General features: G+C 39.7%; 1 protein-coding gene across 8 annotated transcripts; it reads right to left on the bottom strand.

Annotated features, from left to right (window-relative positions):
* Nucleotides 1-722: 722 nt before the first annotated feature.
* On the bottom strand, nt 723-27,390 carry PRR11 (proline rich 11). 8 transcript variants are annotated; one of them, XM_067714088.1, is made up of 11 exons: nt 26,933-27,390; nt 23,431-23,539; nt 14,520-14,652; nt 12,928-13,078; nt 12,182-12,304; nt 9,669-9,926; nt 8,292-8,390; nt 7,816-7,928; nt 6,857-6,916; nt 6,671-6,767; nt 723-2,652 (listed from the first exon to the last, which is right to left on the bottom strand). In XM_067714088.1, exons 3-11 carry the CDS (start codon nt 14,645-14,647, stop codon nt 2,530-2,532), a joined length of 1,152 nt encoding a protein of 383 aa, XP_067570189.1. In that variant the 5' UTR covers nt 14,648-14,652; nt 23,431-23,539; nt 26,933-27,390; the 3' UTR covers nt 723-2,529. The 8 variants fall into 8 exon arrangements, with proteins under 8 accessions (XP_067570189.1, XP_067570190.1, XP_067570191.1 ...); XM_067714089.1 differs by lacking the exon at nt 26,933-27,390 and adding an exon at nt 26,783-26,922; XM_067714090.1 differs by lacking the exon at nt 26,933-27,390 and adding an exon at nt 25,475-25,601.
* Between the last annotated feature and the right edge of the window lie 32 nt (nt 27,391-27,422).

Here is a 27,422-nt window from a genome sequence, read left to right as displayed (position 1 = left end):
TGTAGATTGAAAGAAGCCAAAAACAAAAGAATATATAATGTATGATTCTATTTATAGAGTTCAAAAGTGAGCAAAATAAACCATAGCATTTAGGGGTGCATACTTAGAGGGCAAAGCAAAAAAAAAAAGCAAGCAGATCAGTAGTTACTGGGTTTTTGTTTGTTTGTTTGTTTTTTAATTAATTATTTAAATTTTGGCCGCGTTGGGTCTTCATTGCTCCTTACGGGCTTTCTCTAGTTGCGGCGAGCGGAGGCTACTCTTCCTTGCCGTACACAGGCTTCTCATTGTGGTGGGCTCTAGGCGTGTGGGCTTCAGTAGTTGTGAGCTCAGTAGTTGTGGCTCGCGGGCTCTAGAGCACAGGCTCAGTAGTTGTGGCACACAAGCTTAGTTGCTCCACAGCATGTGAGATCTTCCCAGGCCAGGGCTTGAACCCATGTGCCCTGAGTTGACGGGTGGATTCTTAACCACTGCGCCACCAGGGAAGTCCTTCATAGTTACTTCTTAAGGAAAGGTATTAAGATAAGGGAGGGACACAGGCAGGATTTCTAGGCACTTAAATGTCCCTTTTTTTGGTGTTTATATGAGTGTTTTATGATTTAATTTATATATTTATATTTTATGTACTTTTCTGTATGTGTAATATTTCTAGTAAAAAAATGTTAAAGAAGAGAAAGACCAAAGGCTCAGTCTCAAAATAAACACTGGAAGCATATGATCAGCAACAATTTAATGAGGCCATAGCAGTTACAGGATTCTCAAATGGGTACAGTATAAAACCTGTCATAAAATTAGTAAGAGATGTAAGACAGAACACACTTCAATACTGGTACAACGGTAATAGCAGCTTTACAAATGTTTATCTATAGGATTTCTATAGTTTTTTTTAAAAATGAACCTTTATCTCACAAGAATGATCAAATCATTTAAAATAAATTGATACAGTACACAGTGGTTTATTAATATTATAAACATTATAAATGTCCCAGAAAATATTTACAAATACTCACTGGCTTTATTCTCAGTGATTATTCCCTTTAATTTCACTTAATATGAACATAGTAGCAGGTTTAAAAAAATTATTAGAAACAGACATATTTCTTTTTTTTAATATAAATTTATTTATTTTTGGCTGCATTGGGTCTTCGTTGCTGTGCACAGTCTTTCTCTAGTTGTGGCGAGCGGGAGCTACTCTTCATTGCACTGCGTGGCTTCTTGCTGCGGAGCACGGGCTCTAGGCACGCGGGCTTCAGTAGTTGTGGCTCGCGGGCTCTAGAGCGCAGGCTCAGTAGTTGTGGCACATAGGCTTAGTTGCTCCGTGGCATGTGGGATCTTCCCGGACCAGGGCTCGAACCTGTGACCCTTGCATTGGCAGGCGGATTCTTAACCACTGAGCCACCAGGGAATCCCAGAAACAGATATATTTCTTAACTTCCATTATCTGTTTAATTTGCATCCATAAATGTAAATATAAATGTGGGTCTCATGAAAAAAAGAACACTGTCCCCACGTCTGCCTTCCAGTTTGGTGACTTTCCACAACACTGTATTTGGCATCTCAAAGCTATATGTATCTGAGGAAATATAGGCATTTTGGGGAAATTGCTAAAATATCTCTCTAGCCTGAGATAACCAGGGGATATTTCAGAGATATCATCTTATGTAGCTGTTTCCTGTCGGGCTAGAAAGTTCAGTGAAAAACTGCCACTCCTTGTTTCCCCTCCATGAGAAGCTGCTATCCTTATTCTTGGAACTGCAGCGGAAGTTATCAGCATCAAAGCTAATCCTGTGCCTTCAGAGTCACACTTACCCTAATGAGAGTTCCTCTTCTTCCATATTTATCGCATTAGTGATTAGGGGTCCTGGCTGAAGCTAGAGTAGTGTCTACTGCTAAGTAGACATGTCTGACAAACTGGGGGCTCCCAGAAATTGGCAACTTTGTAGAAGACTGACTGATAGGTTGCCAAATAAAATATAGGATGTTCAGTTGAATTTGAATTTCAGATAAACAACGAATAATTTTTTAGTATAAATATGTCCCATGCAATATTGGGGACATATTTAAACTTCAAAAAATTATTCATTGTTTAATGGGACATATTTATACTTAAAAGTTATTTGTTTATCTGAAATTAGACTTTGATGGGGTGTCATGTGTTTATATTTGCTAAATCTGTCAACCCTGTACTGTCAGGAAAAAGCAAAATCCAGTGAGGTGTGCATGATCACTGTTATTGAATCAATAGGTGGCTGAGGACAGGGAATCAGATCTCACAGTGAACCTGCTATGGACTTCAGAGAATCCTTGGTGGGGCACTGTGGAAAACACAAGGTTCCTGTTGAGGTCTTCATGAAATTTATATTTAGCGTCATGAATGTGGATAGCAGATATCAAAGTGAGGAATATCTCAGACTTCAGTAAGCCAAATATAACTACCTACCTAAGATGCTAGAAATGATATTCTAATTTTTTTAAAAACCATTTATTTATTGTTTTGGTTACGCCGGGTCTTAGTTGCAGCAGGCAGGCTCCTTAGCTGTGGCTCCAGGGCTCCTTAGTCGCAGGTTGCCAGCTCCTTAGTTGCAGTATGCGAACTCTCAGTTGCAGCATGTATGCAGGATCTAGTTCCCTGACCAGGGATTGAACCCAGGCCCCCTGCATTGGGAGAGCGGAGTCCCATCCACTGCACCACCAGGGAAGTCCCATGATATTCTAATTTTTAAGGTCACATTGGAGTTTTTGTTTCAAATTCTTTTGGAACAGTTAGGTTTGAATGGGGGATGGTTTTACTTCTTAATTGATTATAGGGAACAGAAATAAAATCTAGAGGGTCTGTTTTTTATGGTTAAGTTTGTAGCACTTAATGAATGCATGAACTTTACAGGCTGAAATACTTCGCTTTTCAATTACCTGAGACTACCCAAGATGAATGGGCACCAGGTTATTTTCTTAATGTCATAACTGCACCTATAGAGTAAAAATTAGAGTTATCCAGTTAAACTTGAATAACCTCCCCAACCTAAATTTGGTAATTGCAGGATAAACATCACTTTGGGGATTGCATTTTCCCATCTGTTCTATTATTGATCATGTAAACTAGAAAATATCCTAATACTTGCTTTATACTACAGTATGTATGGGCTCCATACATATTTTAATTCTTCGAATGAATTATATATTAATATAATTCTTTATACATACTACATTAAAAAAAGGATTGGGATAATATTATCTGTATATTTTATGGATCATCATATGGAGTCAGGCAGAGGTGGCATCATTTTGTTCATCAAAGCTGCTTGTAGAAAGTGGCAGAGTTTGAGTTGGGCTTCTAGGGTGAGCCAGCTATGAAAAGAAACAAAGGTCCCAAGTATAATATGAATGATGTTCTTGTGGCCAGCACAGCTCTTCTTCTTCCTCACTAACAAAACCCAGATTTTATGCAAGGCAGCAATGCATCTGGTTTCTAAAAACCACTTTTCCCCAGCTTCCCTGATATTATCAGAAGTTCCTGGATATCCCCTGTTTAAAGAGATGAAGGGCAGCTTAGTTAGCACACCCTTTTGCCCTTTGCCCTTCTTATCTTGCCTACAATGTGGACGTGAGGCTTCAGGAAGTGTTGATATTCTGCACTGTAAGGATGAAAGCCACATATTAAGGATGGAAGAGAGGTGATTACATGGTCAAGCTGCTGTACCCGTTACGCACTGCCTATTTCCCAAGGCAATATGCAGAAAAGAAAAATAAGGCCTTATTTGGTTAAGTCACTATAGTCAGATTTCTATTACGAGTAGGCAAATGCAAAGCCTAACTAATACAGTTGCTTCAGAATTAAATGAAAAAGGAAGTCTAAGGAGTGGGAAAAGTCATTCCATGTCTAACAACAGTTTTTACTAGATATCTTCTAGTAAGTGGATTTTGAGGAGCACAACATATGGCATAGGTCTTATGTGTGATTTTTGATGTCATTGCTCAATATATGGGTTTATCGTTCATTATATTTTTAATTGTTTCCACATTACGCAACCCACTATAGTAGTTATGGGGTAGGGCAGGGACAAAAAGGATCCTAGAGCTAAACAAAGAAAGGAAGTGAGGGTTCTTCCCTCTGCCCATCACAATTTGTGGTATTACCAAGGATCTGGGGGTGGACTCCTATTGGATGCTCCAAAAGGAGGAAAGAGGAATCCAGTCACACCTCCAAAGAAGGTCATATAGTGCCCAGGAGGACCAAGTTGATCGGCAAGAGGGAAACAAAGCTGTCCTGCAAAAGGCACTGATTCTCTCTTTTTTAAACGGTAGTTGATTTACAATGTTGTATTAGTTTCAGGTGTACAGCTTCAGATTCTTTTCCACTATAGGTTATTACAAGATAGTGAATATAGTTCCCTGCACTATACAGTAAATCCTTGTTGTTTATCTATTTTATATATAGTAGTGTGTATCTGTTAATCCCATGTTCCCAATTTATCCCTCCCCCCACCCCCCGCCTTTGGTAACTGTAAGTTTATTTTCTATGTCTGTGAGTCTATTTCAGTTTTGTAAATAAGTTCATTTGCATTATTTTTTTTAGATTCCATATAAGTGATATATAATATTTGTCTTTCTCTGCCTAACTTCACTTAGTATGACAATCTCTAGGTCCATCTGTGTTGCTGCAAATGGCAGTATATCATTCTTTCTTATGACTGAGTACTATTCCATTGTGTATGTGTGTTTGCGTGTGTGTTTGCGCGTGTGTGTGTGTACCACATCTTCTTTATCCATTCATCTGCTGATGGACATTTAGGTTGCTTCCATGTCTTGGCTATTTATAAGTAGTCCTGCTATGAACATTGGTGTACATGTATCTCCTTTAATTAGAGTTTTTGTCTTTTCTGGATATATGCCCAGTAGTGGGATTGCTGGATCATATGGTAACTCTATTTTTAGTTTTTTAAGTAATCTCCATCCTGTTTTCCATAGTGGCTACACCAATTTACATTTCCACCGACAGTGTAGGAGTGTTCCCTTTTACCCACACCCTCTCTAGCATTTATTATTTGTAGACTTTTTGATGATGGCCATTCTGACCAGTGCATTTCTCCAATAATTAGCAATGTGGAGCATCTTTTCATGTTCCTGTTGCCCATCTGTATGTCTTCTTTGGAGAAATGTCTATTTAGGTCTTCTGCCCATTTTTTTGGATTGGGTTGTTTGTTTTTCTTGTTATTGAGTTGCATGAGCTGTCTGTATATTTTGGAAATTAAGCCCTTGTCAGTCACATTGTTTGCAAATATTTTCTCCCAGTCTGTATGTTGCCTTTTTTTTTAAATTCAGGTTGTATTCTGCTGTCTTTTTTGTTTTTTTAAGATTTTTTTGATGTGGACCATTTTTAAAGTCTTTATTGAATTTGTTACATTATTGCTTCTGTTTTATGTTTTGGTTTTTTGGTCTAGAGGCATGTGGGATCTTAGCTCCCTGACCAGGAATTGAACCCACACCCCCTGCATTGGTAGGTGAAGTCTTAACCACTGTACTGCCAGGGAAGTCCCTGTAGGCTGTCTTTTTGTTTTGTTTATGGTTTCCTTTGCTGTGTATAAGCTTACAAGTTTGATTAGTTGTCATTTGTTTATTTTTGCATTTATTTCTTTTGCAAAAGGCACTGATTCTTAACAAGGGAATGAAGGAAGGGAGGACAGTGCTGGGGTGGGAAGAGTGTCTGCAGTGGAGTTTGTGGTGTGTCTCTTGGCCCAGAGGGAGATGGAAATATAAGCTTCATAGCCAAAGAGGCCAGCAGCCCTGTGCCCCAGCACTCTAGCAGGGGTGGTGGAAGGATGGCTCCTTCTCACAGATCTGATGATAGAGGTGATCAGGGAGATGAGACAAACAGGGTTTGGAAGAAATCACACAAGGGCCAGCTGATGCACTGGATTTTGGTGTATGGGTCATACATGTAGGTGACAAAGAAGAAAGCTGCCAAGACCTTTTCTTATCAGCTCTGCATGATCTGACTCCTATCCCCATCTCTATTCCTATCTTTCTGTTACAGCCACACCGGCCACTTTTCAATTCCTCAGATAGACTGTGATCCCTCCCACAATGAGACCCTTGCACCTGCTGTTCTTTTTCCCTAGAGCTCTCCTCCCTGACATCCAAGGTGGGCTCACTCCACAGGTACCCTCTCCAGTTAATGCCTATTCATCTTTCAAGTCTTACCTCATCCCTTCCTAAGGGAATCTTTCCTAGATCATCCAGGCTAGATCAAGTTCCCCCCAACAGAATCTTGTTCCTTTCCTTCACAGAAGTTACTTCAGTGCAAAATTATACAAATTGTGATTATATGATTAATATCTACTTTCCCCACTAGACCGAAAGATCCAAGACAGCAGATCTGTGTCTGTTTTTGCTTACCACTATACCCCTGGTACTCCAGCACAGTGCCTGGCATATAGGAAGTGCTTAATAAATACTTATTAATGAAATTAATAAAGCCAGACGTTCATTGCTAAAGTGGAGATGATAATCCTAGCTATCTCATAGAATTTCTTGAAGCCTAAATATGAAAGTGCTTTATAAAGCATAAGGAACTGTTTTAAAATTACTATTATTAAGAAAGATGCTTTAGATTATGATTCTAAATAAATACATTTGAAGAAAAGGATCCAAAGTCTTTTTTTCCCTAAAGGCTTACCTGAAACTTTCTCTTCAAGGCCTGGGTCATTACTGGGGTCAGCCCAGTTCCTGTTTCCATATTTTCTTTATTGGTAAGTGGGGTTCCACCTGGGCTCCTGCAAAGGTATTGAAAATATTAGGAGCTGTGTTTTATGCTGAATTTTCAAATGAATTTAGAAAGCATAAAGATAGGAGAGTGGATTACCTCTCTACATCGACTTTTCTGAGTAGTTTTCGCAGATCTAACTGGCTTTTACCAGGAGTACTGATAAAATACAGAAACAAAAGTTAGAGCTTGCCAGATTTTATAATTTTTCCAAAGCAAAGCAGTCATTTCTATAGGCAACATCCTAGAAAGTAGTTTGTTGCATTTGTTACTATTTATTACATTTAAAAATAGCAGTAGATGCAGATAGGAGCATAAAGTGATATAGTGATTCTAATAAGTAATAGTTTTTGACTCAGTAATTACACATGTAAGAATCCATCTTAGGGCAAAACTCAGCTATGCATACAGATGATGGACAAGGATGTTTACTGAAGAGTTATAGAAAAAAAAAATCACAAACAACCTAAATGTCTCAAAACAGGATTTTTATCTATGAAATTCACATATTAAAAAACTGCATCTATTGAAGAAGTCAAAATGATGGTTTAAACTAATTTTTAATGAGATATGGGAAAGTTCATGACATATTAATGGGAAAATCCATATCTGTATGTATAATGATTATACACAGGTACACACATAAACATATCATATTTCATTGATTCCAAAACATAAACATATCATGTTTCATTAATTCCAAGAAAACTAGTTTTCTTATTTTATTATTTCTGAAATTGTGCTGCTTTGAAAATTCCTGATAATATTTCCCCCCCCAATCTGTTATTAAATCAATGGTGTATTTTGTAATAAACAGCATCATGAAATGGAAATAATAGAGTATATGTCCAGAGAAAGACTAGAATGATAAACAACAGTATGTTAACAGTATGTGGCTATCTCCAATGATAGGATTATTTGCATGATTTTTGTTTTCTTCTTGAAACGTTTCTGTAGATTTCAATTTTCAATGATCACATGTAACTTTTAAAGTTAGAAATAAGCAAAAAATCATTATTTTAAGTAGCAGTAGAGTGTAGTACTGTGTATTTCCTTACATTAAGACATTTGTAACTCGAGTTGATAACACTTTGGACTTCGGTTTCAGGGAAACGCACCGCAGGTCGGAGACAGTAACTAGTGGATTCTGTGCCTTTGGTGATGGTACAAGCTTTAATCACAAAATGAGACACTATTAAAAACACATTTAAAAATAGCATTCAAAATGTAAACATACTAAAACAATAAATATTTGAGTGCTGAATATGTGTAAGATATATCTATTCAATTTTTATTCCAAAGCTTCAAAGTATATCTCTGCCTCTTCAAACTAATGGTTGGTAGATAAAACTGCCTAATTAAATAATTTGGGGATTTACCTATTTTGTTGAGGAGATCCAAAATTACTCAAGAAAAAAAAAATCAAATACTTACCTCAGAATGGTTTCTATATTTAAGACTTATGCTTATTTTCCATTAAGGGACAACCAGGTTAAAAGCCGAAAGACCACATGTTTGGTCAATGACATCTTACCTTCCTCCTTTCATCAAAACTCTGTGTCTTCTTTAATTTCACAGTCAGTAGATCTTTAACTGTTATATGCATGGGTACATTTTTTTTTAATGGTCCAGCCTTAAAATACATGGAGAGGTTAGAATTCAAATTGGAACCAGGACATCTAGTCAAATGCAAATCCAAATCTAATTTTTGAAGACTCTTTAAAAATTAACTTAAAAATTAACTCTTATTTCCCCTAGGAGCCTATCAAATTCTTTCCATTCAACCAAGAACAATTCTGTTTTCAGTATCCATGGATGCTAAGGCTATTGAAAAGTATTCACCAAAATGTAAGGCTTTGATAGTAAGAGATGGGCTAGTTCCTTGTAACTATGCATCTTCCTTAGGAGTCATTGTAATAGGACAGGAGATGAAGGAGTTCCTTAAATCAAAGTGAAATTTTGGGGACTTCCCTGGTGGCTCAGTGGTTAAGAATCCACCTGCTAATGCAGGGGACATGGGTTCGAGCCCTGGTTCGGGAAGATCTCACATGCCATGGAGCAACGAAACCCGTGCGCCACAACTACTGAAGCCCGCGCGCCTAGAGCCCGTGCTGCGCAACAAGAGAAGCCACTGCAATGAGAAGCCCGTGCACCGCAACAAAGAGTAGCCCCCGCTCGCCACAACTAGAGGGAGCCCGCGCGCGGTAACGAAGACCCAACGTAGCCAAAAATAAAAATAAGTTAATTAATTTAAAAAAATTTTTTAAAGAGCAAGTTAAAAAAAAAAACAAAGTGAAGTTTTGCCTGATCTCCCTAAAAGGATGACTCAGTTCCCATAGAGGAAGGACGTATATTCAAAGAGGTATATATTAGGGCAAATATAACAATAGGCTCTGCATTTAATTCAGCCATTTTCAACCAAATATATCTGTAGTGAAAATTCAGCAGATTTTTAAATAGGGCCAGGCCTATCTTAGTGATTCACAAATACTCTGGTCCCCTTGGAAGATAAGTAACTCTAATGGAGACTGGTTCTCCAGCCTAATGGCATTATACTTTAGGATCCACAAATTCTTTTTATTCTGACTTCAGTCACTAAGCTATCTTTGTTTTTAATTTGGTTTCCCAGAGAGATTTCCATTTTTGTAAAGAATCCAACAGGAATCTCCCACCTTGCTGGATTTCATTCATTTATCCTTGAAAAAAAATCACTTTCATTTCCAAATCCCACTTTCGTGATCTCTCAGAGGACTGTGTCTTTAAAAACAATAATTGACATAATTAAGATATGGAAACAGAACAAAATGCAGCCCTTCCTGTCAAAGCCCTTAGCCCAGCCTTAAAAGGACACCTGGCTGTACTCCTTCATTACACACTGACCAAAACACACCTTTACTAGATTGTTTTTTACCTGATGTGCCTTAGTGAGATCAGATTTTCTGAGCAGCAAAGGTGCTGTCAGTGGTGGAGGCGGAGGGAGCGGGGGCGGAGGGGGCGGGGGCGGTGGCGGGGGCGGAGGATGACGACTGGCTGGCTGTGGCAGTGAGGTGGGCAGTACAGCCTCGGAGTCTCCAGGGGTGGTTAGAGCACATGCAGGCACATTTGTAAGTTTACCACGCATGTGACACATCTGACCACAGCTTGGACAGGAAGAATTTTCTGAGACGGCCTGGAAGAAAACGTTACAGTTGGCAAATGAAGAACAGATTTATTTGGTTCTTATGGTTGAGAGTCATCAAAACCATACCTACCACGTATTGAATGCTTTCTCAGTATACCATATGCTCCGTAATATTTTCTCATTTATCACAAGCTCATTCATTCATTCATATATTTGTTCTGTGTGTGCTATATGCCAGGCACTGTGGGTACAATATGAGCCCTGTCTGTCACCTCATCGAGCTGACAGTCCGGCGAGGAAGACAAGACATTAAACATACACAAAACACATTCAAAACAAACCAAAATGATACTTCAATAAGAGCCATGAAGTGTGCTGTGAGCATGAATAGTCAGAGGTCTGGGGAGTGATATTTAGCCATGATCTCAAAGATGAATTTAGCTTTAGCAGGTGAAGAAGGGAGAGAAAAACTGGGGGAAGAGTTCCTGGCAGAGGGAAAAACAATGCAACCAAGAATATAGTATGTTCAAGGAGCTGATAAAAAAGTTCAAGGGCCTGGAACATGACTGTTATGGGCTGAATTGTCCTCCCCCATTACAACTCATATATTGAACCCTCAACCTCCAGTACCTCAGAATGTGATTGTATTTGGAGATAGGGCCTTTAAAGAAGTGATTAAATTAAAAGGAGCCATTAGGGTGGGCTCTAATCCAATGTGACTGGTGTCCTTATATAAAGACGAAACTTGAACAAACAGGAGACACCAGGGATGCATGTGCACAGAGAAAAGACAATCTGAGGACATAGAAGGCAAGTTGAGGAGAAAGTCATTAGAAGAAGCCAACCCTACCAACACCTTGAGCCTAGACTTCTGGCCTCCAAAATTGTGAGAAAATAAATTTTTATGGTATAAGTCACCCAGTCTGTGCTACTTTGTCATGGCAGCCCTAGCAGATGAATACAACAACCCTAAGAAGTACGGGGGCATACTACAGGCTGCTGCAACAAAGTATCACAAACTTGGTGGCTTAAAACAAAATTCATTCTCTCACAGTCCTGGAGGTTAGAAGACTGAAATCAAGGTGCCAGTAGGACTGCACTCCCTATGAAGGCTCCAGGGAAGAATCTGTTTCTTGTCTCTTCCAGCTTCTGGAATCTACTGGCATCCTTTGGTTTGAGGCCCCATGACTCCACTCTCTGCCTCTGTGGTCCCACTGCTTCTCCTCTTCTCTGTATGTTCTACTCTGCGTGTCTTTTATAAGGACACTTGTCACTGGATTGAGGGTCCACCCAGATAATAAAGTATGATCTCCTCACCTCAAAATCCTTAACTCAATTATATATCTGCAAAGACCCTTTTCCCAAAAAAGGTAATATTTACAGGTTCCAGGGATTAGGACTTGGACATGTCTTTTGGGGGGCCATCATTCAGCTCACTACAGATGGCATCTTCCCACTTTATAGATGAAGAAACTGAGGTCCAGGTTGTGAAGTCCAGGTAATGAGGTGATTTGCCTTTCCTCCTCTGGTTAGCTCATCTTGAGGCACAAATTCTGGAAGTAGGGGTGTAATCCCAGAAGTGTCTCTCCAAACCAATGAGCACAATGTTTATTCTTTAGGTTTTAGACACTGAGAATAGGGGTCCTGCTTAGGGGAGTTCGGAGAGAGTGGATATTTATAGTTTTTTCCTGCCTACATCAGTCAAGAAAATAGAAACCACCCTGAGTATTTAGAAGAGGGGACATGTAATATAGTGAGTTGGTTATACTGCTGATGGAAGAGCTGAGAAGCACGCAGGGGACAGTGAGGCATCCCAGAGATTAGCAACGGCATAAAGCCATGAACACCCTGACACTGCATGGCCAAAGAGAAGGACAGTATAACCAGATCTCTGGAGCTGGGTTAACCCAGAGAATCTAGAAACATGGTTGACTTACCTAGTGGGAGCTGGAGTTAGGGAGGCAACAACAACAATTGCTGGAGAAATTGCCCAACACAGAGAACAAAGGGGAAAAATACCCCATCCTCTCTCTCCTTCTAATCTCTCATCAGTGTCTCCCATTAGTCCAGCACACCAGGAGCCAGATGACATGGAGCTTGGGAAATGTAGCCTGCAGGGGTCAGCCCCCCTCCAGCAGAGCCTCTGAAGTTTAAGGACTAGACCTGAGAGCAGACATGCCCAGAACTAGCACTAGCCTGTAGCCACTCCTCCTTCTAGTAAAAGCACACTGGGGTTCCAATGGGGGACAACCCCTTCCCTCCTTACCTAATTCTGGATTTGTTTTTCATTTGATAATACTAACCTTCAATGCTTCCTGGAGCTTGTGTAATTCACTTTCCAAAATGCGAAACCGTTGTTTTAGACTATGAAGTTCTTGGTGGCAGAAACGGGATGGAAAGATGGTGTCTTTCAATACTTCCAAACTCTGAAATTAAAAATAATCAAGCCTGAATCCAATGAGCAATATGATAAGGACAAGAAAGTGGTTTGATGTATGTTTTATAGAAGTGAAGGCAATAACAAGGACCTACTGTATAGCACAGGAAACTATATTCAATATCTTATAATAATTTATAATGGAAAATACTATGAAAATATGTGTGTATGTGTGTGTGTAACTGAATCACTTTGCAGTATACCTGAAACTAACACATTGTAAATCAACTATATTTCAATTAAAAAAATTTTTTTTATTGAAAAAAAAATTGGGCTTCCCTGGTGGCACAGTGGTTGAGAGTCTGCCTGCCGATGCAGGGGACACGGGTTCGTGCCCCGGTCCGGGAAGATCCCACATGTCGCGGAGCGGCTGGGCCCGTGAGCCATGACCGCTGAGCCTGCGCTCCGCAATGGGAGAGGCCACAACAGTGAGAGGCCTGCGTACAGCCAAAAAAAAAAAAAAAAAAAATTGAGGGCAGACATGACCACAAAATTTCATCTCATCTGAGTTTAGCCTGAGTGTCTGCTGACCTGAGCACACACACATATGAACACACACACCCAGTATGCAGAAAAACCGAAATGCTGAAAATATGTATGTCAAACCCATACCCAGGCCATGCAGTTCTGAAACCAGTTGTATATAGACCATACTCTATTTGTCCAAAGCTTTACTGCATCTTTAAAATTGGGAAATTTGAAGTTCCAGGACGGTCTTAGCCAGCTTCTGCTAAGGGGTGTATCTGTTGAAGGAATAACCACTCTGTAGGAAAAACAAAACCAAACAAAGCAAAAACTCCTAAGTTGGAATTAGAATTAACTCCTAAGTCTAATTAAATAACAAGCTAGTTTTATAGTATGACTCAGGAGCAGAGACTATCTAAAGCCAAATTCTTCATTTACTTCTAGAATTCCCAGATTAACTTATGCAACAAATATTTATTGAGTAAATAAATAGTAATAAATAAAACAACATAGTAAACAAATAGGTATCTGAGATTTAGTAATGAACAAAATAGATAAAAATCCTGCCCTCATAGAATTTACAGTTTCATGGAAGAAAGGTAAAAATAACTAAATGAATAATATATGTGGGTTGTTGGGTAGTGAACAAATGCTAAGGAGCAAAAGATAAAGCAAGAGAGGGAATGTGAAACGTTGGGTGGAGGTGAAAATTTAGATAGGGTAGCCAGGGAATGTCTCACCGAAAAGGTGACTTTTGAGAACAAACGTCAAGGAAGTGAAGAAACTAGCAGAGCAAATATTTGGGATAAGAGCATTCCTGGCAAGAGCAATAGTAAGTGCAAAGGCCCTGAGGTGGGAGTTTGTCTGAGGTGTTTGAGGAATAGCAAGGAGGCCAGATGACTAGGGTGGAAAGATTGAAGGAAGAGGATTAACAGATAATGTGAATCAGACCATAAAGGTCTTGTTGGTCATACAAAGGATTTTCATTTTTACTCTGATAGAGGAAGACCTTGGAGAATTTCAGCAGAGGAGCAATACGAAATGATTTTAATAGGCTCACTTTGGCTGCTATGTTGAAATACACTGCAGAGGCAGCAAGGGCAGAGCAGGAAGACCAGTTAGAAGGCTTTTGCAACATTCGGGAGAGAGAGGAGTCAAGGATGGTATCATGGTTACTGCTTTTTGAGGGTCTGTTTGTTTTAAAATTTTTTCTGTAAAGAGACCTTTAACAAAAAATGTATAAATATGTTATTGTGAAACCTACTGCCTTAGAGTTCTTAGATTTTAGAGTCTCTTTTAATAACACATTTAAGCCCTGAGTCCCAGAGAATAAATGATCAAACTTTACCAAAATAAAGATTTAAGTTTTAGTCATATACACCTCTTTCATCACTAAGTTACCAGGTTTATACAATTAAATCGACTAGGAAAGTAGAAAATAGTTACTGTGCACCTCAAACACAATTCCTTGTGATTTTTACTTCATTTGAACTCTTAAGCTATGATCGCTACATAAAATCAGGACGCTCAGTTAAAATTTAATTTCAGATAAAGGGTGAATAACTTTTTAGTATAAGTATGTTAGAAATGTTGCATGGGACAATACAAAAAACTCATTCATTGTTCATCTGAAATTCGAATTTAACTGGGTGTTCTGTATCTTTATTTGCTAAATCTGGTAACTTGTTCCTAAAATGATCAGACTTTTAATATTTTCTCTGTTCCATATTACGCCTTACCTTTCTGGTGAGGGTGGTGGAGCGGGAGGTGTAACTAGCTTAGACTGAAAGTGAGAGGCCTCTTTTCTTTTGAAAAATCTTTTCGCTTTGGCTTTTAGCTTTCTTCTTTGTTGCTTGAACTTGGGCATGGTTTCTGTAGAGAAAATTTGTTTTTACGTTTTTTATTGAGGAATAATACATATACATAGAAAATACACAAGTTTTAACTACAGTTCAATAAATTATCACAAAGTGAACACATTCTTGTAACCGCCACCTTGGTTAGGAAATAGGTCACCACCAGCAACCCAGAGTCCCCTTGAGGCAGGAGATAGATGGGCCCCAGGCTGAGCAGCTGGAATCTGTTCCCTGTAGACAGATATTTCAAGATGAAGATAATGGCAGGAGCAAGAAGGAGCTGAGTTCTGTTTGGATAAAAAGCTAAAGAGACCACATATTTCTCATTCTTGAGGTCAAGGAGACCCCAAGCGACACATGTGCAAAAAGGATCCTTGGGGAGGGGGAGCCAGACCACAATATGTTCTGCTAACTCCTCAGAGACCAAAGATGGAATCCATCTCGGCTAAAAGATGTGCATGCACACAGGGGAGGGCCCTGTGCCAGACCAAACATGGACTCAAAGTCAGACAAAGCAAGATGATTGGCCAGAGGTAACCCAGAACTGCCCCCATATAAGTAACATAATCCACCCCAAAAGTGTGTGCCACTCTCTCTCTCTTGCTCTCTGAGTTCACCCGTGCTTTCTCTGCATGTATCTTCTCTCCTAATAAGCATGTTACTTGCCTCACTACTTTTTGTCTCTTTGCCGAATTCTTTCTTCAAAGCAGACAAGCACCAGGGCAGTGCTGTGGTCAGGGTCCAATCCCTGGTCAGGGAACTGAGGTCCCACTTCAAGCCACCGCAGGCTGGAGCCACCTCACAGCCACCCAAGATCACCCTAAACTTGAGGAAAATTTAAACCCAGATTTAAACTATCTCTAGAGATACCTTGGCTTTGGCATTATATTACTCTCTAATTTTGTTTTTGTTTTGCTTGTTTTGCTTTTCTTCATTAAGTCAAGTGAATTTCCCTTTCTTTATAATGAAATCAAGCAGGACCTTTCAGGGCCTTCCCAGTACAAAAGCCCTTTTTGTTCCCTTTCTCTTGTTTGTAGAAAAAAGACTTCAGTCTCCTAAGCCTTCCTCAAGTTCCAAAGAGCAGACTCAAGCAGTTACTAATTAGAGAAGTGAGGGAATGCAGAAACAATGATAGGTTAAACAATAGTTCAGAGATAAAGCAGAGTCACAGGACTCCTAGTTCCTCCTCAAGGGATATATATAATGATCTGATGCATATCTTTGTGTTGTCCTGCAGAATCTAAGACCACACCCCCCAGGTAAAAGATGGTTACCACATGCTGACCACCAGCACTTAGACCCCAGACTGGTTAGAACCATAAATGTTGATGATTAAGATTCCCCAGATATCACCCTGTTACCTTACCACCAACCAAAAAGTTGAAAGTCCGCCAGCTGATCAGGCATCCTATTACCCTCACCCCTAATGCCGCCTTTAAAAATCCTTGCCTGGGCTTACCTGGTGGCTCAGTGGTTAAGAGTCCATGCTTCCACTGCAGGGGGTGTGGGTTCGATCCCTGTTCTGGGAACTCCCGCATGCTGTGTGATGCAGCCAAAAAAAATCCTTGCCTGAAAGCCATCGAGGACTTTGGCGCTTTTCAGCACCAGCTGCCCTTTCTCCTTGTTTGGTGCCCTGCAATAAACACTGTACTTTCCTTCACCACAACCTGGTGTCAGTTGATCAGCTTTGCTCTGAGTTGGGTAAGTGGACCTGAGTTTGATTCGGTAGCAATAACAGAGAAGATGGCTACAGTTGGGTTATGTCAGTTATTAAAAGGAAGTAAATTTCTTTGCTGGTAACATTTACTGAGATTACAATGTACAAAGTTGAGTTGGTAGTGAAAGAAAAACAAAACTAACCATTTATATAATGCCCATTTACTTTTAGACACCTTCACATACATTTTTTCAGTGAATCTTCATTACCGTGCAAGGTATTTTTCCTGAGGAAGAGGATTTTTATTCCCATTTTTACATAAGAATAAATTGAGGCTTAGAAAGATGAGATGATTTATCCAATGTAATGCAATAAAGCATTAAGTCCAGATTCATAAGTCTCCAAAGACCACTTTCTTCCTAATACACTGTGATGCAATAGTAGAATAGGTGATATACAACAAAATAACAATTACCCCAAATCTAAGACATGGGTGTTTCAAAACATTTATTTTAAAGCACTTTTAAACACTAACTAGTATATTTAGATTTTAACCCAGAATCCTTTTCTGAAGAAAATTAAGTCAGAGCTGGTGTGATGTGAAAAAGTGCTTTGCCGGTTTCAGTTTTTGCTACCTGAGGAACAAAGATGTTCTTATTCAAGTAGCAGAACTAAAAATGGTCTCAAAGGCTGGGCCTCCTTCTCTTCAAACTTACATTTGAATAGGAACAATTGGTCTTTAAAATACACATTCATTCCACTTTTGTTCACCCTGTAACCCTCCAGCACTTGGTATGTAGCTCTATGCTTGCTCAGCTCTCAGATTCCAAGGGCTGGAGAACCTCCCCCAGCTCCAATGTGGATAGTAAAAACTAAGAAATGTTTTAGTTCCAAGAGCACTGGACTCGCAGAGGGCACCCTCCATGGCAATGGGTGATAGAACGTATGTCAACAACTGGTCTAGGAGTAAAGTTTCTTGATAGCATCTTATTTAACAAATTGCCAGACCTCAGATTAACAGCGTATTTCTTAACTGTTCTTACAGCCTTGGGAGACATACCCCAAGACACCTGATTTCACCTTTATTGCATCACTTTTCCTTTCTACTGAAATAATGAATAAAGGCTAAGTGGGGATTTTTAAACACAAGGGATATCTACAGGATTAAAAAAAAACCCACAAAACAAAAATACTATGAATGAAGATATTTAGGAAAGCCTCAGGAAGCAACAAAAAACTTATGGTTGCTTGGAAAAGAAATTAAACCTCATCAAATCCATGGCCAAGACTACCTGTCAAGAAATGTCACTGGAAACCTCTATCCAAGGCCCAGAGTTCACTGGTTGGGATCCCCAGAATCTGAGATTTCCCCAGTAACCTCCCCTTCCTGTCTTCCGTCTGCCCCTTCACAGCCCTCCCCCATTCTGTTCCTGTTCCCTCTCACCTGCCTTGATGTCTTTTGTTAGAGAGCAAACTGACACAGAGAACTGGCCTCCGGCCTCCCTTTTTCCTACATTCACCAATCAATCCCTCAGTTATGAAAACAGACTTTAGAAAGGAGCTGGATGTTCTGGTTAAACTCAGTGGATTGACTCTATACCTTAACCTCCACTCCAGTGGTGTGTAGGGATTAGCCCTGACTTTTACATTTTTAGGAAGTCTGTGAGCCAGTTGTTAAACAAATCTACCATTTAAATTGTTATATAAACTTACAATTAGGTAATTTATATTTTAAAAGATAATCAATACACAAAACTCACCACTCCCTAATGATCTTAATATTATGTATGCTCTTGAGGTTTTTTTTTTTTTTTTTTTTTTTACCTGATTGTATCTATACAGTGAAAATGCTTTAGAATGGTGTATTATTGCTCATTTTTTCCCAACTGCACATTCAGTGACTTCATATTGGAAACTTGAAATTGCCCATGATGGGAGAATTTACACCATGGCTATTATAAAACACTACAAATTAAGGCTTGGTTTATTATTTTGTTGATTGTTAAGAAAGTGATGAAAAGAATGTTAATAGTGCAGATTAAACTTAAAAGTGTATCTTGTCTGTAGTTACATTGTGAATAGCACAAAAAAATTGAGGAGTATTATTCCAGTATTTGAAAATGATTATCTGATTCATCAGAGGTTGCTTACTGAAGTGAAGTTCCAAAATAAATCTTTGTGTTTTGCTTTTGTCTTACTTCACAGAGTAAATGAAAATATAAACCAACATTCATATCGGGACTAAGCTTGTTCATAGATTGCAACCACAGGTTGGTTACAAATAAAAGAAGTCTATAAAAATCAATAATAGCATTTTGTGAGAATCAATTGGCTATGAAATTTATGAGTATTATATATTTTATCATTGCTTATAATAATTATGTTATATATCATAACAGTATATAATATCAGTAATTTATAATAAAATTATGTATATATATTTATAAATATTTATTAGCACACTACTGGTGGAGCATCATGAAAACATCATGAAAAAGGCAGTAAAGGAATAAAAAAGGCATAAACCCACAGGACGAAGAATGGGAGTAGACCCTATAATAGATGATAGATGTGAACTACATCATCTACAAGTAGTAGTAACTGACTTGGCAAAGCAGAGGAAAGCTGAGGCTTGCCTGCCTGGTAGGGAAGCCAACAGGAAGCAAGACCATTCCCAGAACTCTGAGAAGATTCGGGACTTGAAAACACCTAGCTCCTTTGAAGGTTTGGGGTAGGGCTTAAATTGGATTGATTAAAAGTCTTTATAAGAATTGGATAGGCCTTTGACTTCTGCCCTCCCATCCTTACAGCCAGGCAGTGTCCTGGCTTTCATTTTATGGACAGGTTTATTCTCTGGAGAAGTTGAACCTAGAGGTGAATTTGGGTCACCAAGCATAGCAGGGTCATGTCTCTGTCACTATACAGAAGATGGGGGATGATCCTAACTGAAAAGTGAGACTTTCAATCCCCTTCCTCAGCTCCGCTCCCAAAATACAGGTCACCAAGTTTTTTTTGTTTTTTTGTTTTTGGGCTGCGTTGGGTCTTCGTTGCTGCGCGCGGGCTTTCTCTAGTTGTGGCGAGTGGGGGCTACTCTTTGTTGTGGTGCGCGGACTTCTTATTACAGTGGCTTCTCTTTGTTGTGGAGCACAGGCTCTAGCCGTGCAGGCTTCAGTAGTTGTGGCACATGGGCTTCAGTAGTTGTGGCTCACAGGCTCTAGGGCACAGGCTCAGTAGTTGTGGCGCAGGGGCTTAGTTGCTCCGCGGCATGTGGGATCCTACCAGACCAGGGTTTGAACCCGTGTCCCCTGCATTGGCAGGTGGATTCTTAACGACTGCGCCACCAGGGAAGTCCTACAGGCCACCAAGCTTAATTCTCAGCCTCAAACCCCCACATCTCTCATTCCTCCTGGAGGAGACTAGAAGATTCTTCTCCAGGGAAATTGGCCCAAGAAAAAAGACCTACAGATATTGACATTTGGGGTTCTAGCCAAAGTGGCCAAGTCCTTGATGATCAATTACCCACTGTGGTGCCCACAGGTTGACAATATCCACCTCCACTACTTTGAGCTGCCAATCAATTATCTTTTTTGTGTATTCCTTTGATAAATAACAGCCAAGGATCATCAATCATTTTAGGAAAAGTCTTTACCATGAAGAGCAGAGACCAAAATAAACAGGAAGAGAAAAAAAAAAGAAACGGATAAATTACCTAGTGTGTTTGATCATTCTGAGCAGAATTTGCTGTTTTTCTGTAAAGTTAGGGCCAAGTTACTGATAAGAGCTTGAAAAAGTAAGCATATTAAAAATGTCTGGGAGGGGGTGGGACTTCCCTGGTGGTCCAGTGGTGAAGAATCCATCTTCCAATGCAGGGGATGCGGGTTCGATCCCTGGTCAGGGAACTAAGATCCCACATGCCGCGGGGCAACTAAGCCCACGCACCACTAGAGAGCCTGCCTGTTGCAACTACTGAGCCCACGCCACAACTAGAGAGAAGCCTGTGTGCTGCAATGAAAGATACTGTGCGCCGCAACTGAGACCCAATGCAGACAAATAAATATTTAAAAAAAATTTGTGTTTAAAAATAATTAAATAAAAAAATAAAATATTAAGAAAAAAAGTCTAGGAGGGGGAATTGCCTGGAGGTCCAGTGGTTAGGACCCTGGTGCTTTCACTGCCATAGCCTGGGTTTGATCCCTGGCTGGGGAACTAAGAGTCCACAAGCTGCAGGGCGTGGCAAAAAAAAAAAAAAGTCTAGGAAAAAAGTTCTAGGAGAAAAGAAGTGAAATCATAGTAATACTGTATGTTCAGCTGTTACACAATATTTTATAAAATATTTTATAAATATTTTATAGTATAAACACTGAATGTTTATTTAACTAAAAATTATGATATATTGGGAAGACAGAAGGAAAGAAGGAAAGAAAGTGGAAATCAGCAGTTGTCTAAATTTATATAATGTTTAACCCATTGGGGGGAAGAAAAAAGGAAGAGTATTATAAACATGTTACTTAGAAACATGGAGGTAAACACCAGAAACAGTTACAAAAGTGGATAGGGTTGCCTTTGGCAAGTGGGAGTCAGGATTATAGAGAGAGGATTAAAAGGACTATCGTTTCTTGTTTGTTTCTTTCTAAATATAAAAAGCCTTCCGGTAGTATTGGACAGTTAACCTTTGGTATGTACTATTAGCTGGAAAAATAAGAGTACCACCATTCTGAAACTGGGCCATCATTTTCTAGCCCTTTCCTGGTGGTTGTTCCAGCGCCCATGCCTTCAAATTTCTAAAGAGTTCTACATAAGCCAATGTATGTCATTTTGGAAATTATTATTATTATTATCATCATTATTTTTTTGGCTGCCCTGGGTCTTCATTGCTCTGTGCGGGCTTTTTCTTTTCTTTTCTTAATAAATTTATTTATAAATTTTTATTTTTTGGCTGTGTTGGGTCTTCGTTGCTGCATGCGGGCTTTCTCTAGTTGTGACGAGCGGGGCTACTCTTCATTGCAGTGCGTGGGCTTCTCATCGAGGTGGTTTTTCTCTTGTTTTGGAGCTTGGGCTCTAGGCACGTGGACTTCAGTAGTTGTGGCGTGTGGGCTCAGTAGTTGTGGTGCATAGGCTTAGATGCCCCGTGGCATGTGGGATCTTCCTGGACCAGGGATCGAACCCATGTCCCATGCACTGGCAGGCGGGTTCTTAACCATTGGACCACTAGGGAAGTCCAGAAATTATTTTTTAAATGAAAAAAAATCTGGGAACTAAATCATATTTTCTCCTCTCTCTTCTCTGTGTGTGTGTGTGTGTGGGGATGTCCTGGGCCCTGGGTCATCATTACTATTTAATAACTTTCTAATTCAATACAGTAATTGACACATGCAGAGAATTAAGAGAATATGTCAAATCTGTCAGGATAGAAAGATGCAGTCTGAGATAATTCCTAGATTAACGTTATATTAAAAAATAATCATAGCTCTTCCAAAAGTGAAAGATAATGAATTCCTACCTCAAACAGGACAGAGGACACAGCAAGCTAAGGTTTGTTTTATTATCACTGCTTTACTAAAAGCTTTAGATACTCTGCAGAGGATAACTGTCCAATTATAAAAAGAGTACAGAGCAATCTTTATCTAGGTGAGACATGTAAAGTCCCCTTTCCAAAAGAGTAATGAGACATACAAATTCTTTTTGCTAGATTAGGTGGGATTCCAATTGCTAACACTAGACAGAAGCTCATTCTTTCATGATTACTCAAAGCATTTTTCCTATCTCTTAAATTGAAAAATATACTTCCTTTCTTTTTACTTGCCTTGTTTTGAAAAGAATCTAAGGCCAATTAAAAACAAAAACAAACCTGTACCACAACATTAAAAAAAAAAAAAAAGAAAAAGTGAGGAAATTAGAATACTCCGTTATAGAATAGGCTATACGGGCTTCCCTGGTGGTGCAGTGGTTGAGAATCTGCCTGCCAATGCAGGGGACACAGGTTCGAGCCCTGGTCGGGGAAGATTCCACATGCCACAGAGCAACTAGGCCCGTGAGTCACAACTACTGAGTCTGCGCATCTGGAACGTGTGCTCTGTAACAAGAGAGGCCGCAATAGTGAGAGGCTCGCGCACCACGATGAAGAGTGGCCCCCGCTTGCTGCAACTAGAGAAAGCCCTTGCACAGAAACAAAGACCCAACACAGCCAAAAATAAATAAATAAATTAGAATAGACTATATTAAAATTATATATTATTCATAAACATGAATCAGAAATAATTCTCTGATTAATTCATCCTGTCCCTTCTCCTTACCATCCCTCCCCTTTCTGTCTTGTATCTTCAGTTGCCTTCACCATCTTTCCCTGGGCTCTCCCTAGTTTTCCATCTTTTTTTAATTTTTATTTTTTAATTTTTTTAATTTTTGGCCACGTTGGGTCTTCATTGCTGTGCATGGGCTTTTTCTAGTTGCAGTGAGCGGGGGCTATTCTTCCTTGTGGTGCACGGGCTTCTCATTGCAGTGGCTTCTCTTGTTGCAGAGCACAGGCTCTGAGCACACAGGCTTCAGTAGTTGTGGCACGTGGGCTCAGTAGTTGTGACCTGCGGGCTCTAGAGCGCAGGCTCAGTAGTTGTGTCACATGGGCTTAGTTGCTCTGCGGCATGTGGGATTTGGACCAGGGCTCGAACTTGTGTCCCTTGCATCAGCAGGCGGATTCTTAACCACTGTGCCACCAGGGAAGCCCTGTCTTTTGATATAGTCTATTTTCCCCTACTCTTTTAATTTTGAAAAATTTCAAACCTTGAGAAAATTTATAAGAATAGTATAATTAACACTCATATATCATTTGCCTAGATTCACCAACTGTTATCTGTTAATTATCTCTTCATAGGGGTATATATATGTGTGTGCAATGTACAATATATATTATACATGATAATGTATAAAATATATAACCACGTGTTTATGTAATTTATATAATTTTTACATATCATATTACACAGACACACCCCTATACAGAAAGATAACAGTTGGTGAATCTAGGTGCATGATACATGACTATTTATTATACTATTCCTGTAAATTTTCTCAAGGTTTGAAACTTTTCAAAGTAAAAAATATAATATATAATAAACGTACATAAATATAAAAACTACTTACACATGCATAAAAGTTTTTAGTTTTTGACTGAGCAGAGTTAGCTGCAGACATCATACTTCACTCCGAGATACTTTAGCTTCAGTTTCCTTACATGAACATGGACATTATTCTACAAAACCACAATCAGGAAATTTTACTTTTGAATATAGTCCATATTCAATTACTATTCAATAGTCTGAACAATATCCTTTACAGTTGCTTCCTTTCCCTCTCCACATTGCATTTATTTATTTATTTGTTTTTAAAGATTTAATTTTATTTATTTTTGGCTGCATTGGGTCTTCGTTGCTGCACGCGGGCTTTCTCTACTTGTGGTGAGCAGGGGGCTACTCTTCGTTGCACTGTGTGGACTTCTCCTTGTGGTGGTGTCTCTTGTTGCGGTGCACTGGCTCTAGCATGCAGGCTTCAGTAGCTGTGGCTCATGTGCTCTAGAGCACAGGCACAGTAGTTGTGGCACAGGGGCTTAGTTGCTCTGCAGCATGTGGGATCTTCCTGGACCAGGAATCAAACCCATGTCCCCCGCACTGGCATGTGGATTTTTATCTACCACTCCACCAGGGAAGTCCCTCTCCACATTGCATTTAACTGTAGTATCTCTTCAGTCTCCTTTAATTTATAACAGTTCCTCAGCCTTTTTATATAAGTATTTGCCTTTCTTCATGTTTATATTCTTGAAGAATTCCAGCTAGTTGTTTTGGAAAATGTTCCTCAGTTTGGATTTGAGTGTTCCTCCAGTGATCTTCCTACCTTCAGTCCTTCTCCTTGCCAGTTTATTTTCTACAGTGTTCTGGAGTTAGTCTTTTTTTTTTTAAATTATTTTTTAAATTGATGTATAGTTGATTTACAATGTTGTGTTAATTTCTGCTGTACGGCACAGTGATTCAGTTATACACATTCTTTTTCTTTTTAATATTCTTTTTCATTATGGTTTATCACAGGATATTGAATATAGTTCCCTGTGCTATACATTAGGATCTTGTTGTTTACCATTCTAAATGTAATAGTTTGCATCTACCAACCCCAAACTCCCAGTCCATCACCCCCCCACCCCAACTCCCGCTCCACCACCCTTGGCAACCACAACTCTGTTCTCTATGTCTTTGAGTCTTGTTTCTGTTTTGTAGATAGGTTCATGTGTGCCATATTTTAGATTCCACATATAAGTGATATCATATGGTATTTGTCTTTCTCTTTCCGACTTACTTCACTTAGTATGATAATCTCTAGTTGCATCTGGAGTTAGTCTTTTAAAACAAAAATATGACCCTGATATTCCCTGTTTAAAAGCATTTGAAGGATACTTATCACCCACTGGATAAACCAAATTCCTTAGCATACCTTTCAAAGCTTTTCACAATTCAGCTCTAACAGCCCTTTGCAGGCTCATCTCTTCTAATGATTAACAGTTTGTACTTCAGGCAAACCAAACACCAGATACTTTCTATAGTGTTATCAGTCTTTCCCCCTGCTTGGGATATCCTCCTTCAGGTCAATTTATGTAGCCTTCCAGATTCAGTTACTTTTTTTTTTGCCACGCCTTGCGACATGCAGGATCTTAGTCCCCCAGCCGGGGATTGAACCAGTGCCCTCGGCAAAGGAAGGGCAGAGTCTTAACCACTGGACTGCCAGGGAGGTCTCTCTTTGTCTTTTTGGTGAGTGCTTATAATCCTCCAGGTACTATGGTAGGTGCTAGGATACAATATAGTCTCTGTCCTTATGGAATGTTTACTGGCTGATACGTCATCTCTTTTGTGCTTCTATAGCACTTTATACACACCCTTATTGTGACATTTATTATATTGCATTGTAATTTTTGTTTGCATGTTTGTCACCCCACTGGATTTGAGTTTTTCAAGGGTAGGATAAATTTTATTCATCTGTTTCCCCAGGACCTAGAGTATAGCAGGCATTAAATACCATTTCATTCAATAAATGAATGAAAGAATAGCAAGTGTTCTCTATTTTGATTAAGGAATATGCTTTAATACCATTCCAGAAAATCTCTTGGTGAGGGAGATTTTTAATTCTTCAAATCATACTGCACCTTCATATGGTTAAAGGATGGGTCCAAAACTATTTCCAGTAGGAAGATGCAATAAATAATAGAGTAAGAATTACACTCCTCTGCATGAGTTGGCACTGCTGCTTCTATTAAAACTCCACCCTGTGATACAAAAAAATGCTTTTGGTCAGGGGGTACTTACAAAGCTGTGGCAGCAACAGAAATTGAAACCAAGTCCTATGTCTAATTTATAATGAAAACTAGTGCCCGGGTTTTTGTTCTTTTTCTTCTTCCTCTTTTGTTCCCTTTTGGCCTAGCCCATACCTGTTGGATCACGTTTGCATAATCAACAATAAGTAATGAAAGTCAGGTGCCTTAAGGCACAACTTTCAGATAAACATCACTGTTTATCTGCTGTTCTGAATTATCTTCCAGGGTAAGATGACCTTTATAGATTATGTTGACATAGATCCCGGGGGCCACAGACCACTGGACTAAAGACAGGGTAGACCGCAGATGACTAAGATGATTAACCTCAGCTCCTTTGTTCTTCCCCTTTAAAAACCCCTAACTCAGAGACCAGTTGGAGTGACTTGTCTCCCACTTCCTCGCCTGGCTCCCTGCAATAAAATCTTTGCTGCAAGCTCCCGCTGTCAGTTTGGCTTTCTGCACTGCGGGCACAGGAGCCCTTTGTTCGGTTTAAAAACGACAATTGGATTTCTTTAATATTGTCCTAAAACACATTTTTATGGAAAAACTGTGTTTACACTCCCATAAACAGCTTTCTGTCAATTAATCACTTTCCATTACCAGTTCAACTGATTCCTCTTGAACATCCATAGGGCTATTGCTGGTACTTGCTTATATCTAAATTACATTTTATGTTGTGCAGCATTATTTTGTTAGCTCCTGTCTTGTTTCTCTAGAGATTGCGGTTCCCTAAAGCTTAGTCCAGCACAGCACTAGTCACATAGAAAAAAGGACACACTTTTTAAACTGATACTCTCCCAGAAAGTCGGACGATATTAAGACTATATTAAGGAACATAGTACTACTCCCTATCAAAAAGTGTATGTTCTCAAACTTAAAGTGCATAAGAATCACGGGGCGGGGGGAGGTCTTGTTAAAATGCATATTCTGATTCAGTAGGTCTGGGTGGAGCCAGATAATCTGTATTTTAAACAAGCAGCCAAGTGATGCCGATGCTGTTGGCCCGCGAACCACGTTTGGAACAGCAAGTATGTAAAGGACTGTGCAAAAGGAAGGCGACTTTGCTCCAAAACATATTTTTGAAGAGCGTTAATTAAATAAGAGTATGATTAAAGTGGAGCCAGGCGGAGCACTTCTTACCCAGCCTTAAACCTCCTCTTTTCCGATCCGTCTCCCCTCCGAGTCCAGCGAAACTTCCCACCTCTGTAAACCGTAAGACCACAAGCAGCAGCAGGCCCAGCTACGGAAGATGCGAGCCCAGGTAACGTAGAAAGATACCCCTGCACTTACTAGGCTAAGAGTCCGGGGATTCGATGGGGTCCCGGCAGTGGCCTCTCCCTCGCCATAAAGAAAAATTCAAAATTAAAACCTTATCGTGTAGGGACCAATCGTAGCCTTGGTCTTTCCACAATTCGCTCTGCGTGTAGTGTAGGATCACAGCTTGGCTTGTGATTGGCTGAGGTAGAGCCACACTCCGACCAATCAGAGCCGAGGCGCTTCTTGTATGAATATGGAGGAAGGCGGGAGCGAAGTGGAGGGGAAGCTGGAGAGGAAAGGTGTGTCACGTCTTCTTTGCTGTTTCTGGAAGCTTTTGTGTAATTGGTTGGCTCTTCTTCCGATTACACCAATCGCAAGCTCTTCTCTGCTGAATTCTAACTGTGAAATTGAAAGTAGAGATGAGGGTGCAGCCAATGGAAAAAAAAAAGGGTACAGGAGCCAATCCTCCTGCGGCGTTTTGTGTCCTTGCCCAACAGGAAAAGGTGTTTCATGCGGAGGGGCG

The sequence above is a fragment of the Pseudorca crassidens genome, chromosome 19 (assembly GCF_039906515.1).
Source record: "Pseudorca crassidens isolate mPseCra1 chromosome 19, mPseCra1.hap1, whole genome shotgun sequence".
Lineage (NCBI taxonomy): Eukaryota > Metazoa > Chordata > Mammalia > Artiodactyla > Delphinidae > Pseudorca > Pseudorca crassidens.
The sequence above is the reverse complement of the archived record's forward strand: the minus strand, read 5'-3'. Positions and strand labels throughout refer to the sequence as shown.